The sequence below is a fragment of the Spermophilus citellus genome (assembly GCF_964194105.1).
Source record: "Spermophilus citellus genome assembly, chromosome: 1".
Lineage (NCBI taxonomy): Eukaryota > Metazoa > Chordata > Mammalia > Rodentia > Sciuridae > Spermophilus > Spermophilus citellus.
This window is the reverse complement of record NC_138182.1, coordinates 10,606,023-10,620,317: the sequence shown is the minus strand read 5'-3', so window position 1 is coordinate 10,620,317 and position 14,295 is coordinate 10,606,023. Positions and strand designations below refer to the sequence as shown.

The 14,295-nt window shown below is 36.1% G+C and overlaps 1 protein-coding gene across 1 annotated transcript in view; it reads right to left on the bottom strand.

Moving 5' to 3' along the window:
• The window catches only part of NALCN (sodium leak channel, non-selective), a 288,158-nt gene that overhangs the window by 115,043 nt on the left and 158,820 nt on the right, over positions 1-14,295 (bottom strand). Inside the window, exon 13 of the mRNA XM_081302231.1 lies at positions 2,397-2,534. Coding sequence (XP_081158357.1) covers positions 2,397-2,534 — 138 coding nt within the window. The remainder of the gene's footprint in view (positions 1-2,396; positions 2,535-14,295) is intronic.

Below are 14,295 nucleotides of genomic sequence, written 5' to 3'. Positions count from 1 at the left end.
GCTTACATGTAATGACAGCCTTGGACACTACTGTGTCTACTGCTCTTACTTCAAGATAGAGCCCAACACAGAGATCAGGGAGAGTGTCCAATTCCTCCCAAGTCACATTTCTAGTGACCAATAGGGCTAACACCTGAATCTAGATTTCTGGACTCCAAATCTGTACTCTTGTACTAATTATATTTACCAAACTGTGCTCATTGACTATGTCACGCAATTCTCAATTGTTGATAGATTTTTAAAAAATTGTGCATAAAAGAAATTATTTCAATTTTTAGTTTTTAACTTAGATCTATTTTTTGAAAATCACCATAGAAATCATTACAGATGTTTTGAGCAGACATATTGAACTCAGGAGAACACAGGATGAAATCACATGTGACTTCCAAGCTGTGCTTATTGCTGCCTAAAGCCTCAGGTGAAGCCATGTCTATGTATTTGCTCACGTGTTCCACAATCAACGCTCACTTTTGACCCATAAAGGAGATTCAGACTGCCCCAAAAGGCTTTTTACCAGTTTTAATACTTCATATCATTACATGAGTAATCCTTATAGAATTTCACGTGGAAAAAAATCTCTCTTCACTACGTAACTTGCTAAGCTGTAGTTTCCCTCCCCAGCTTTCTCATTGTGTGATTCTGACTTAGCACCAAATCCATATCTGAGTGTGAATGATTCACAATGCAGACAGCAAATATTTATGCTATTTTAATAGAAAACAGTTAGATTGATTACAAGAAAAGAAGGAGAAGGGTTTCTTTCACACACAGACAACCTCAATCAAATCCTGCATTTACCCCTGGCCTGTAGTCTTCAAGCTGTTCTATTCCAACACATGACGGGTGCCTAACAGAAATCAGCTGAAATCATGAGTGGATGAATGGATGGATTGATGGCTGAATAAATGACACATATTTAAAGGTCCTGGAAAGGAAGATGCAAAGACCCCAGGGGCAGGTTTTGTGCGAATACCAGGGTGGCCAGGTCTAAGCCTGCAAGTCAATCCTTCATTCCCACTGTCCAGTGTTCTTTGCTTTCCTGAATATTTTTAAAGTCAATTCCATGTGAAAAATGCCAGAATTATTTCTCTGTAATCCTACTTGAACTCATAACTGTACACCACATAACAACATATCCAAATAAACTTCCTAAAGGACACGTGTTAGTTTTGAAAACATTTGTCTATACCTACATAAATAATGAGACATCATCACATCTAGTTCCTCAAGTGCTTATTTAATTCATAGATATTTAGAATGAAGGGGACTTTAAAGGTGACATGCAGTTTGTTTTATTTGAGTGAGTTTTTTGCAGAGGTTGGACTTTAAGCACAAAATTTCCAGTGGCAACTTTAAACTCTGTTATCTAGGGCCGCAGCAAGGAAGTGCAAAACTACAGGTTTAGAGACCAACAAACATTCTGGCTCTACCATGTACTTTCTGTGTGACACCAGAAAAATTAAACAGGTAAACATCTCTGAGCCTCAGTTTTATCATCTAATAGTTGGGAATAATGCATAACTTGCTTTTATCAAAGGTCAGGAATCATATTATGAAACATTTTGCCACTCAAGAAAGAGTAGTAGTTGCTTTTCCTTCATTTGATCCTGATAAAGGGTACCATTTGTGTCCCTGACTTGGAAGTTCTAACATAATACTGGAGCATAGGTCTGCTTCTTAAATATGAGCAAAAGTATCATATGGGTACAGGCATTTGTTATTAGAAAGACCTGAGAATTGTATTCCTTAGTATATCATAAGCAGCATTTCACAACTTGCTTTCTTTGTTTTTAATAGAAATACATTGAAGAGAAAAATCTGCGTATCCAGAAGAAGTCAATTTTTCCTGAATTTTGGTATTTGGTTTCCTTGTGCTGTTACAATATTTGTAGCTCTGTGTTTTAGTTTCTTACGTGTTTCATTCAGTCACACTTAGCTCAAATACAACTGTGCTGATCTCTAATTAGCTGACTGCGCCCTGAGGTCTCTAGCTTCTGTCTGCAGCTTAATTACAGTGTGAAGAGGATGCAGTAAAACTGACAAGAGTGTCTACATGATAAAAAATAATAATGTGGTTTTAGTTTGATCCTGCTGTACCTTGGTCTGAAGGTCTGGGGTAGTTAAATTGGTGTGTGCATATGAGATTTCCATTTTGTTTTGTCTCATATTCCCTCATGCCAACACTCTAACCAGACAGAGATAATTTCTAACTTAACAAATGTAAAATCTAGCTCTTTGATTTATAGAAATTTAGAATGGAAGGGATCTTGTCTAGATGGACTCCTCTGCATTTATCCCTTGGCTCTCATTTTGAAATGGACTATGGGCCAAATATCTGTTGATGCTCATTCCATTATAAATTTAAAGACATAATTGAAAAGAAACACTAAACTCACCAGAGTAGCAAAGAGATGGTAGAGAATGAAATAGATGGCCACCACGGGTGCCCACATGTGTCCCACAGCATTTAGAGTTTGGTCCATGACGTCCACCCATCCTTCCTGGGTGAGGATCTGGAACATGGACATAAATGCCTACAGAGGAAGAGAAAAGAGGATTACACACCAGCTTTAGGCCTGAATGCAACTGAAAACCAGAGTCTGGTGCTCAGGGAGGACATTGATCTCAGCTGCAGTGATCTTATTTGACTGATGAGGAGAATTCTCTTGATGCCACAGATGGGAAAGGGCTGGGAACACAGATCATAAAGGCATCATATCAAACTATTCCATGTGGAAAACTAACCACAATGAATTCAAATTAGCCTTGTTGGTGGTGAATACTGTTGAACAAATTAGAAAAAAATCCAAGGATCTTTGCTTATTCGCCTTTCATTTCCCCCCTTTCAGCAAGATGTTTAACATTCCCAGCAGAGTGTTCATTTTTGCTGCTGCTTCTAAAAGAAACTGATTTTTATAGTGAATTGCATTTGATTGTCTAAAGTATATAAAAGAATAAGATAGTACCCGTCTATGAAATTATTGCAGCTATCAAATTAAAAATGTGTTACTCTTTAAAAAAAAAGAAATATTCCTAAATGATTTTGTCATTCTAAGCAACTTAACAGAGATACATTTTTCATGATTTAACAAAAAATTTCAAGGCACAGTTAATATCACAGAAGAAGCCAAGACCCCAAACCAGGGCATCGCAACAAAAGCCAGTCAAGCAAAAAGGCTCATACTCTGCAAAGATCTGCAAAGATCTTTGGCTACTTCCATTCTGACATGTTTTTCTAATTAAATATAGGATTATACATGCATTTTAACTCAGATATCCTATATGGATTAGCAATCAATAAATGCTTCTTAATGAAACAATCATATCTGGAAAAAGTCAACAGTTATGGTCTAGTGACTCTAAAAATGTCTTTACAGTCTTCAGTGCAAGGAAGACATGAGTTAAATGATCAGGTATTTGGATTCTAAGAAGGAAAGCAAAGTCCAGGCTAATGCCAAGATGGACTGAGGCCAAGATAAAAGCCCCATAATGCTGATAGAATCTCAGAGCCAAAGGGAACCCTAAAAATAGTCTAATCCAATCCTTTCTTTTCAAAGATAAGGAAAGTAAGGCTCAAAGATGATAAATGATTAGCACAAAAGTCACTGAATTTATCTGTGGCACTGACAGAAGTAGCATTCAGGCATTATGATTCCTAAGCAAGTGTTTTTCCAAATATTACATCATGTGTTAAGTGGAGTTTTGAATCTACCATTTCCAGGCCTAGATGTCTCAGCGTGGTTTCTTTTACTAGAGCTAATTGAGATTTCCAGAGTGGGACTTCCAATGCTCAGGACACAGTGAACTCATTTGAATAAAAGAGTAATTCATTATTAAATAAATCTTGAATTTGGAGATGATCCATTTCCCACTTACCCCTTTGTCCCTGTATGAAGCATTTAACTTCTCTTTGAGTCAATTTTTCCTTAATCTCATTATTCTCCAAAGTGTTTTTGTTCACAAAACTGTGAAACATGTTATTGTTGATACTTGATCCCAGATCTACCCAGAACTGTAATACTCTCCTTACTGTGATACTTAGGAGAAGCCCACTTTCTGCAAAAATTAGCTTTAACACATCTAAAAGTGCTTCGGAGAATTTTTCAGCACATCATTTAACTTCATAAGTATGCCAGACCTTATCATTGAGAATAATTATTTTTTCCTCTGTATTTTTTCTATTGAATATTTGTTATACCCAAAGCCAAGAAACACAAATTCCAAAGATGACTCATATGAAGATATCAGATTGCCATATTTTCTTCAAAAAAGATGTCAGCAGTGTGAAAGTGTGTATATATTCTAGAATCAACAGCAACTGGAAAAATATCAAAACTCCTACCAGCATAAAATGAAATTTACTAGCCATAGCTCTATGAAGGAAAGACCTATAGATTTATTCCTGGTACCTAGAAACCAAAAATTCAATTCCACCTTTCAGTTGTCTTGGGCACATGCTGACTTAATTTGTTTTCATCTGCTACATTACATTTTATGAATATTCAGCCATTATGTGTTCAGTAAATGCCCAGGAAAGTAGAGCTATGGGATTGTAATCTGTTGTGTGAGACAAGCAATGGGCAAGAACACTGAGGTTTTCCTCTACTCTTCTCAGAATTTTGCAAACAAACAAACAAAAACCCAAACACTTTTTAGTGTAGCTCAGCCACTTAGAAATTCATATTGTAAGGTGCTATGAATTATATTTGAGAGCAAACTTTCTGTTACAATGGGATTTGTGAATTCATAACTGCTTAGATGAATAAACCAATGAAAGGTTTATTAATACTTCTTTTATAGCCTGAAAAATAATTTGTGCTCTTGATGGATGGGTGCCTTAGTTCTCTTGACATTTTATCCAGAAATTTTAATTCAAATAGTAGTTTATTTGAGATTGTGCATCAAGTACACTTAATGACATATTGTGCATAAGGCCTGTGTTCCTAGAAGAACCTGCTTAGTGGTTTATTCAAACACGGATTATTAGTGGCTGCTGAAGGTTTGATGTGTTGGGTTTGAGATGAATTAATACATGGTTTCTTCTCCTGAAAAATGTACTCCAGAGGGGAAGAAAAGTTGAACATGACCAGCTCTAAGGAAACAAAGAATGAGAAGTATGGTACATTAGAGAAATACTGTAAAGCTACCATATTGGGTGAGTCAAGAACAATTTCGACAACATGTGGGCAATAGGCCCCTATGATGGAAGTGAGAAGGGTTTCAGTGGTGGAGAAGACAGTGATGGACAGGGGTCTAGGGGAACTCGTCCTTTCCCTCTGAACATTTATATGTTATACCATTTTCCAAACCTTATTTTTCCTGAAGGGTTTCTACCAGCTCTTTATAATTAAGAAGTCCAATCTTTTATCTCTCATATATGTTTAATGGAAATTTCTTATCCATTCATGGCATTTTGAAAGACATAATTTTAAAGTTTCTGTGTGGTCTAATTTATTTAAAGTATTTTTATCTTTCTTAAAAAAGATTTGTTTCACTGCAAGATTAGATGAAAGTTTGTCGATGGTTTATTAGTAGTTTTACTATATCCTTATTTTTTTTATGTTGAATATGTCAAATCTGAAACCACCCTTTAAACAAGTTTAAGGCTTAAATTTATCTTGATGTAGGTAATGAAATAGAGGGTCTTCACTGTTTCTTTACAACAGGCCCTCAGTTGATTAATCACAGTTTAATTAAATAAATCCATGTTTTCTTACTAATTTGTAATATCCCTTTTATTTTATTTAAAAAAATTGTGGGGGGAGTATACTAGGAATTGAACTCAGGGGCACTCTCAGCTATTGAGCCCCATCCCCATCCCTATTTTGCATTTTATTTAGAGACATGGTCTCACTGAGTGGCTGAGTGCCTTGCTGTTGCTGAGGCACTCTGCTTTGAACTCATGATCCTCCTGTCTCAGCCTCCTGAGCTGCTAGGATTATAGGCTTGCACCTCTGTGCCTGACCAATATCCCTTTTATTATACATTAAACACTCATGTGCCTTTGGCTCTATTTCTACACTTCCCAGAAATTTATTTCACTTCCAGGTATCTTAGGAAATGTACATTTTAATAACTGTTAGAGTCACTAGCACTTCTTCACAATCCTTCATTGTCAGAATTTTCTTATTTATTGTTATATGATATCACCCCTCAAACCCCTGTGTTTTATTTATTGAGGTCATATTAGACAATTCAATAAAAATTGAGAATGTTCTAAACTTATTTCCAATTTTGGAAAAAGACATTTATTTTCATTTATCAAGTGTTCATCTATAATGCTGAACAAATATTTTTTTTAAATGTAGTTTCTGCTCATTTCTTGTTAAGCTCATGCTTTATGTTCATTTTCAAAATTTTAGTGAAGGTGACACCGTATGATGGAAACATGAATTACTGAAGAAGCCTAACATGATTTTACTGACAAGCAACTGAGTTGCTGAGTGCCTTGTTGTTGCTGAGGCTGGCTTTGAACTCGTGATCCTCCTGTCTCAGCCTCCCGACCTGCTGGCACCACTGTGCCTGACCAATATCCCTTTTATTATACATTAAATACTCATGTGATTTACTACCTCAGTTCCACAACCCAGAGGGTACCACTTTTAATGTTGTTTTCACCACAATGCTAATGTTTTCACCATAGTGCTAATCCACATCCCTATTCAATATCTCTTGATTTGCCAACTTTAGACATGGATTTCTGTTACCATACATGAAGATTTAGTTCAGGCACAAAGTCACCCCCATTTCCCTTGGCCCCTCGCAAGGGAAACCTGTATTTCTTATTCCATGAAACCAGAATGGCTCAGCACTTCACTGTGTAAGATGAAGGTATTAGCCCTGCCATTCATCCCTCACCTCCTCCAATTCCCTTTTCCATTGTTTGTCACGCATACATTTACATCCTCAAGTTTGACAATATTTATATTTTACTTTTCTATTATAATTGGATTTTCTATGCTTCTAGGCACATTGATGAGCAGTAGATTGTTATTCAATATGTTGACTAAATATCATTCCCTGTTGAGCCAGGTAATATTCTAAAGATTATATTATGACAGGTATGATACTAGAAGGTCAAGGTTAACTTGAGTCTTTTTCATACTTTCCATTAATTTTTTAGAATCTGGCTCAATTTAATTCACATTACTTGGTCACTTTCCGGTTTCATTTTGTTTTCATATGTCTGATTGGGAAAATAAATAAATCCTTTCTTCTTTCTACCCCTATCCTGCAGATGTTCTCTTGAGAACCTTCATTTACCTAGAGACCATTTCATTCTTACTTTTGTGGGTATTTCTCTTGGCATTCTCTCACTACCTGTCCTGGGACAATTGCTTTCGAGAGCTGTTCTAATGTCATAATTTCCATTTTTAACTTTGTTATCTAGAGCTCTTATTTTCACCAGCAGAGGATGCTTCTGAAATCTCATCCCCAGTTTTTAAGAATCCTGTTTCAGTTTATCTCTTCTTGACTATTTCAGTTTGAGGACAGGGGTTTGCAGGGAGAGAAGTACTGGCCTTCAGATATTCCTCCAATCAGGAAGATTCGTGGACTCTAGTGCAGCGAGAGCCAGTGAGTCCATGATGTCCCCTTCCTCTAGCCCCTGGCCTCTCTCCAGGTGCCATTCTCACTCCGAAGTCCAGGTGAGGATGCAGGTGGTGGAGGCCCCATGACTGCCTTGAACGTGGGACTGGGGCCACTCTCGGGCTCTGCTCATTTCCCTGCCCTGGGCCTCCAGTTCCTTGACAGCTTTGGTTTTCCTCTTTTCCTACTATTTATTCTAATCTTTTATTGTGGGAGAGAACTCATTTTCAGAAATTATAATATCTTCACTTTTACTCTCAAACTTTCTTGCCAGTTAGAAAAAATAGAAATGGTGAGCTTATGTTGTCTTTGGAAAACGAGACTTCTACACTTGAGAGGTTCTTGTCCTTTCCCAGGACTCCCCCCAGTTGGAGTCCATTCATACTGAGGGATAGGAGGATATGTTTTAGGATTTGCTTTTACAACTTTATTTCTCCCTAACTTCTTCTAGAAGACAGGGTTTGGGGATGAACCTAGGGTGTTCTAGTTCTTTCTCATTCTGTCTCTCTCTGGTTCTCTCTGTCTCTTCCTTATTCTCCTTCCTGGTAGCTGCTATTCAAAGAAAATGGTATGAAATTGGAGCCCTTTCCTTTGTGTGATTATGCTGGTGTGATTTTTCCAGGCTAATTACTGTTTTATTCATTTCCTTAGGTTTTAGGCAGGGGTGTCAGTAGTCTTGCTCTTTCAATTCCATACCTGTTGGTGTAAATATGGGTAAACTTTTTCTTTTTGTTTCTAAGGTCATCATTTCACATTAGTCATCACTACGCAGGTCAATCACTCCTGAACTTCAGGTGCCTGCATGTTGCTCACTGAACCAGGTTGAAAAGTTAGCCTGTGACTGGTCCAAATTGTACATGAAGTGATCTGAAACAGGCAACTCTACCCTTTCAAGGAAGAACTAAATCAACTAAAAGCATTTTAAGTGAATTTCAACTGGAAGCTACAGAGAACAATCACATTGTTATCAGTGGGATCTGGAGATGAGTAGCTGCAGTGGCAGGAGGGTCATAAAATCAGAGTTACAAGTGCACTGATGTTCCAAGGAAGCAAAATCTGAAGGAAAGAAAATGTATTGAGCAGAGAGACTGCAAAGATTTTTACTTAATGGAGAAAAAAGGTTTTAAAGATCATGAGCTTAGTGGTTTCTATTTCTAATCCGAGTGCATCATACTCCTTTGTTATAAATGGAGCAAAACAAAGGGCAAGAAACAGAGAAGAGCAAGTAAAGGCCACAGGAGATGTGTGAGGAAAGAGCCGTCACAGGGATGGTGCAGGAGAACACATTTCTAGAAACACAGAATCAGGATCTTTGAGTCACTGAAATGGCCAACACATTAGAGAGCCATGAAATCCACCAGCAGCCCTTCCTCAGCTCCTTGGCTGGTTTCACCTCAATTTCCTAACCCCAGAAGGATCCTCAGATCTTTGTCTTCTCTCTCAACACTCACTAACTTGTTGACCCTCTCCATTCTCATGCCTTCACCCACTATTTCTAAACTGATGACTCCTACATTTTTATTCCCAGCCCCATCTCCAGAATCAATTCCACATTTCCACTTGCACGTCTAGTAGGAATCCCAAGTACTGGATATCTCAAATCTGTTCTTCTTACATTCTTTTCTGTCCCAGTAAATGAAAAATCCATTTGTGAAGTTACTCAGGCTGATGACCTTCGGGCCATCTGTAGTATTTCTCATTTCCTCACATCCTACATTGAATCTATCAGATTGTATTAAATCCAACCTTAGATCTTGGTCTTAGTTTTGCATTTATCACTGACAACAATTAATATTTTCCCTTAAGTGCCCCCAATTTTGCTGCTTGTTTTTTTTTTTTTTATAAACTAAATTTGGGAGACTTAGATGAAAATAAGCTCTCCAAAGAAGTAAGGGAGGGGAATAAACATGCATATCCATAGTGTCTGTTTTGTTCCTAACACTCCTTAGCATTGGCCACACGTGGACCTGGCAATGTTTCCTAGACACACTTCCATCAGGACCACTGAGGCTCACTCACCAGATCAACACTGACAAATATCATGTTCTTTATCAAGTCCCCAAAACCCGTTTCTGACCCAAAGTCTCTCCAGTAGAAATTGTTACAGTTAAGTGAAGGCAAAGCAAGGATATTTTCCAGTGCTGAAATAAAGAGGCTGAAATTATTTAACCAGAACTTGCAAAGTTGTTCTTATTACTTAATCCTTCTAAAAAATATATCATGGATAACATTTGAAATTTGATGTGTATTTTGGGATTTTAGTATGTGTGGATATCACAAGGTTACACATGCTCAAATATTTAGAAAAAGTAGAGCTGATAAACAATATGTAGAAAGTAAAATATATAGTGTATTGTGATTTAGAATATGTATATGTACATGCACTTTGTGTACATGTAAGTGCTTAAAAACATGTACAATGAACTTGAAACTTTGCTGATTGGAATGGAAGGGATTAAGGAATGAGGAAAGGAGAAAAAACACTTTCTTTTTGGACTTATTCAAGTGACAGCTTTGTTGACATACAATTCACATAACATAAAATTAACCTTTAATGCGTATCATTAAGTGGTTTTTCATTTATTTACAGAGTCTTACTAGCACTACAACTATGTAATCTAAGAACATTCCCACTATCTCCAAGAGAAAATAGACACCCACCGGCAGCCACTCCCCATCCTTCCTGTCTAAGGTGTTTGGCAGCCATTAATATTCTTACTATCCCTGTGGATTTACCTACTCTTGACATTTTCTATGAGCAAAATCACTTCATGGACAAGGTTTGTCTATATTGTAGCAAGTATCATTACTTGGTAAAATCTCATTGTATAGATATACCACATTTATTTCTTCATCAGTTTTGATTATCTGTGTTGTTTCCACTTTTTGTCTATCATGAATAATGCTGCTATAAACATATTTTCTTGTAAAATTACACTTACTTCCTTTTTTATTGTTTGTATAGAAATCCATGTAAAAACAAGGTATTGACTCTAAAACACATTAACTTTTTTTAAATGCAGTGAGAAATACAATTCACATTATGCATGTACTTTGAATTCACAATAGAACTTGCATCTATTTTCTTTATCTTTAGCTGATTCAAAGAACTCTTTCCAAAAAAAAAAAAAAAACTGCTTTCAAAATGAAATCCATTTGACAACTTATAGAGTAGTTCAGCCATTTACTGAGAGCATCCCTGCTGTTCTTACTACCAGACAGACCTAAAATAGCCTTACCTTGATGGGATTCACTGAGTCCCAAAGTGACATCTCCCTGGGTTTTAATTGCCTTAATTATTCACCTATTCAATCTTCCTGTTTCTTTTTTCCTACACAAATAGCAGTAATTTGTAGAGGAGTGTATCTTCTAAAAACCCAAAGATCTCATGATCTTTTAATATTTTGTTAACGTTTTTTTTTTTTTTTTTGCTATTTAAAACCTTTTATTTAAAACTTACTGAACTACTTAAAGCTTTAAGGATACTTAAAAGGACATAAGTAGATGGTAAACTTAATTAGTGTTGGGATAAAATTTCTAAAATATGCACTGATTGGCACAATCATAACTGACAAGATGAAGATCTTACAGAGGATTAGGGATTGAAAAATCCATTAAAATGGCAGTTAGCATATTTAAAATCTCACAGTAAATAAATGTCCCAAGAGCCACCCCTTACTATGTCTAAACTGAATCGTGCATAATGGCATTAGTCATTTCTTCAAGTCCTTCCTTATTTGGTGTAGGTAGAATTCCATAATCCATCAATTCAATGACACTTTTTCCTGCTCTCCAGATTCCACCTCTCTATTGTTTTTTTTTTTGTCAACACAGGTGAATCTAACTCTCCCGGGCTGTACCTGCCCATCCAGCTGCACTGTGGAGGAAGTTAGACCAAGGGAAATGGGCTTTCTTCCACCACAGCCTCCAGGGGCCTCTCAACATGGCCAGGTAGCCCTCTTTGCTGTCTTCGGAGTTTTCAAAACTTCAGGAGATTTCTGAGACTTCTTTACTTGGTCTAACTGTGGCCACTCCTGTATTAGTTCTAAGAAGGACAGCAGAAGAACTACACCATTTAAGGTAGACATTGAGTGGTGAAGGCTATGATGCTGTGAATCCTATAGAAGGATGAGGCAGAGGGCCAAAGGCCAGCTTCTTCTGCAGACATCTGAGGTTAAACTGCTGACTGCATTGGTGGCTCTCAGTAAAACACACAGCCATTCTGACATCAATCTTCCTCAAATTCACAATCATATCATTATTCACTAAAGGTTGTTTTGAGAGTCCAAATAAAGTGTGTGTGAATGTCTGATGAACATTAAAACACTGTAAAGGTAGCATTGTAAATGATGATGTAAAAATCTGTCAAAAAGTTAACCGTTCCATTAAAAAAAATTTCTATCAGACTGGTTGAAATATTTTAGAATTCCTCTACATATTTGTGACTTAAAACTTTTCTTGTCATATATAATGTGATTCCATTTTTGTAAAGCTCAAAAATTATACAGGGGGCTGGGGATGTGGCTCAAGTGGTAGCACGCTCGCCTGGCATGCGTGCGGCCCGGGTTCTATCCTCAGCACCACATACCAACAAAGATGTTGTGTCTGCCAAAAACTAAAAAATAAATATTAAAAAAATTCTCTCTCTCTCTATCTAAAAAAAATATACAGGGTAAAATGTATTTTTAAGGAAAATTTCCTTTAGATAACATGATTTTGAAAACTTGGCAGTGTTTTTGGTGGCATCATTTTATTTCATCCTAATATATCTTCCATCTATGAGTGTCCCATATTTTTTATCTATTAATTGTTAATGGCAGTAATTTGGGAAACTTTGTTTTTAGACAATATTTTTTTTCCAGTCTGTTTTTCCATACCAGAGTATACCTATAAAAATCATAAAAGTTATAGTGAATTTTTGTTACTAATAGACATTATAAATTACCCTTTGGTGCTGTAGACTCATCTGAGTCTTTTACGGAATAAACTATATAACAGATTTAGCAAAAATAAAGAAATCTTTGTCCTAAGTCATCATTATAGACTGATATCTTATAGCAATGAAACAGTGCTGGAATTGTGTTGCAGGACCCCTGTTCTGCAGGTTTAATTATTAGTGACTTTTGAACAACAAAGTTTTTGGAACCACATATGTCTCTGCCTGTGTGAACTCTTTTAAAATTAGAGGTCTGTTGAAATCAATGACCCTTGTGTTAATAGAAAATATGCACTGAAAATATCAATATCTCTCTAAAACAATTACTCCGTGTCTTATTCCTAGTAATTTAGAAAGAAATAAAATCGAAACTGTTAGTTTCAGTCAATTCTGTAGCTGCTTTTCATGTTGGCAAGAAAGACCAAGAAATTCTGTGCTTCTTCTTCTTTTTTTTAAAATCTAAATAAATCCACATTATTTATTTGCTCTTGTAATTCCCAGCATATGATTATTGCAAAGCATCCTATTCAAATGAATAAAAAGAGAGAGGAGAAAACTGTTTACTGGTCAAATTTTAGATGACTAAGGAAAAGTCATGCTAAATCTAGACTAATGTAATTGGCCTCAAATGTCAAAATGAGCTTGAACATAATTAGAAGCAAAGCAGACATCAGAACGTTATGCCTATTCCAGCAGCAAATTACTTTAAGTAGAGTCTACACTTAAATGTAATTTCAAGAGTAAAAGAAAAAAAAAGTTAGAAGCTCATTTGCAAAAACCAGTGAATCTTTTTCTAGTAATGAAAATATCTGTAGGTGTATCCAGTCATCTCTCTTGTTGGCCATGCTTGTGGTCACTTTAAATGTAATACCCTAAATGACACTGTAGACAAGATCATGGATTTGTGTAGTTTCCCAGGATTTCTGTTCATTGAAAATTAAATGACACGAACAGAGATAACTGAACCAGGAAGAGTATTTGTGTGACTCTTAGCAGATGCCAAAGCAGATACTGGTCCATTATTTAATGTCATGTAGGTAATTACTCAGTGAGGAAGTTTCTGTAGGTGATGTAGACCCTACTTCAGATATAGAACTGAAGTTCCGAGGTCTTCAATGATTAACTCAGTCTTATTGGAAGCAAATGACATTGCTGTGTGTCCAGACTGGCATCTGTTGACATCAAATTCCTGATGTCCTTCTGGATATTGAAGGTAAGGGATATACTAAGATCTAAAATTGTTGATCTCTTTCTATTATCTAAATTATATTCTAATTAATGTTTTTATATCACCTTTGTCTAGCATACAAAGTTTACATATATCTGTATATCTAGACAGAGTATAACATATATCTAGAACTCCATATCATGCTCCATTGATTGATGAAAAAATAGATACTTTCAGAACTTTTTGTTCTCTGCTAAATTAAACTCTCCTCATTAACAATTCTTCACATGAAAAAGACACAACCTTTTCATTGTAATGAAGTCTAAAATTGCAAAATATATTTTAATAAAATACTTTAGTAATTTGAGACTCAAATGTTAAAAGTTCCTTCATTAAAACATTTATTTTAAAAGAAAAAAATATTAAGATGAACTAAATGAACTTACATTTTTCCCTTAACAATCTTTCTTGCAGAGCATGATATTTTTAGTTGAAAGGTATACTTCCCACCGATTATGTTAAAATGATTTTGAAACGCAACCATCTAGCTGACAGAACAAACAGCTGTGAAAATGAGACCTGGAGATTCATGCAAATAGGGGAC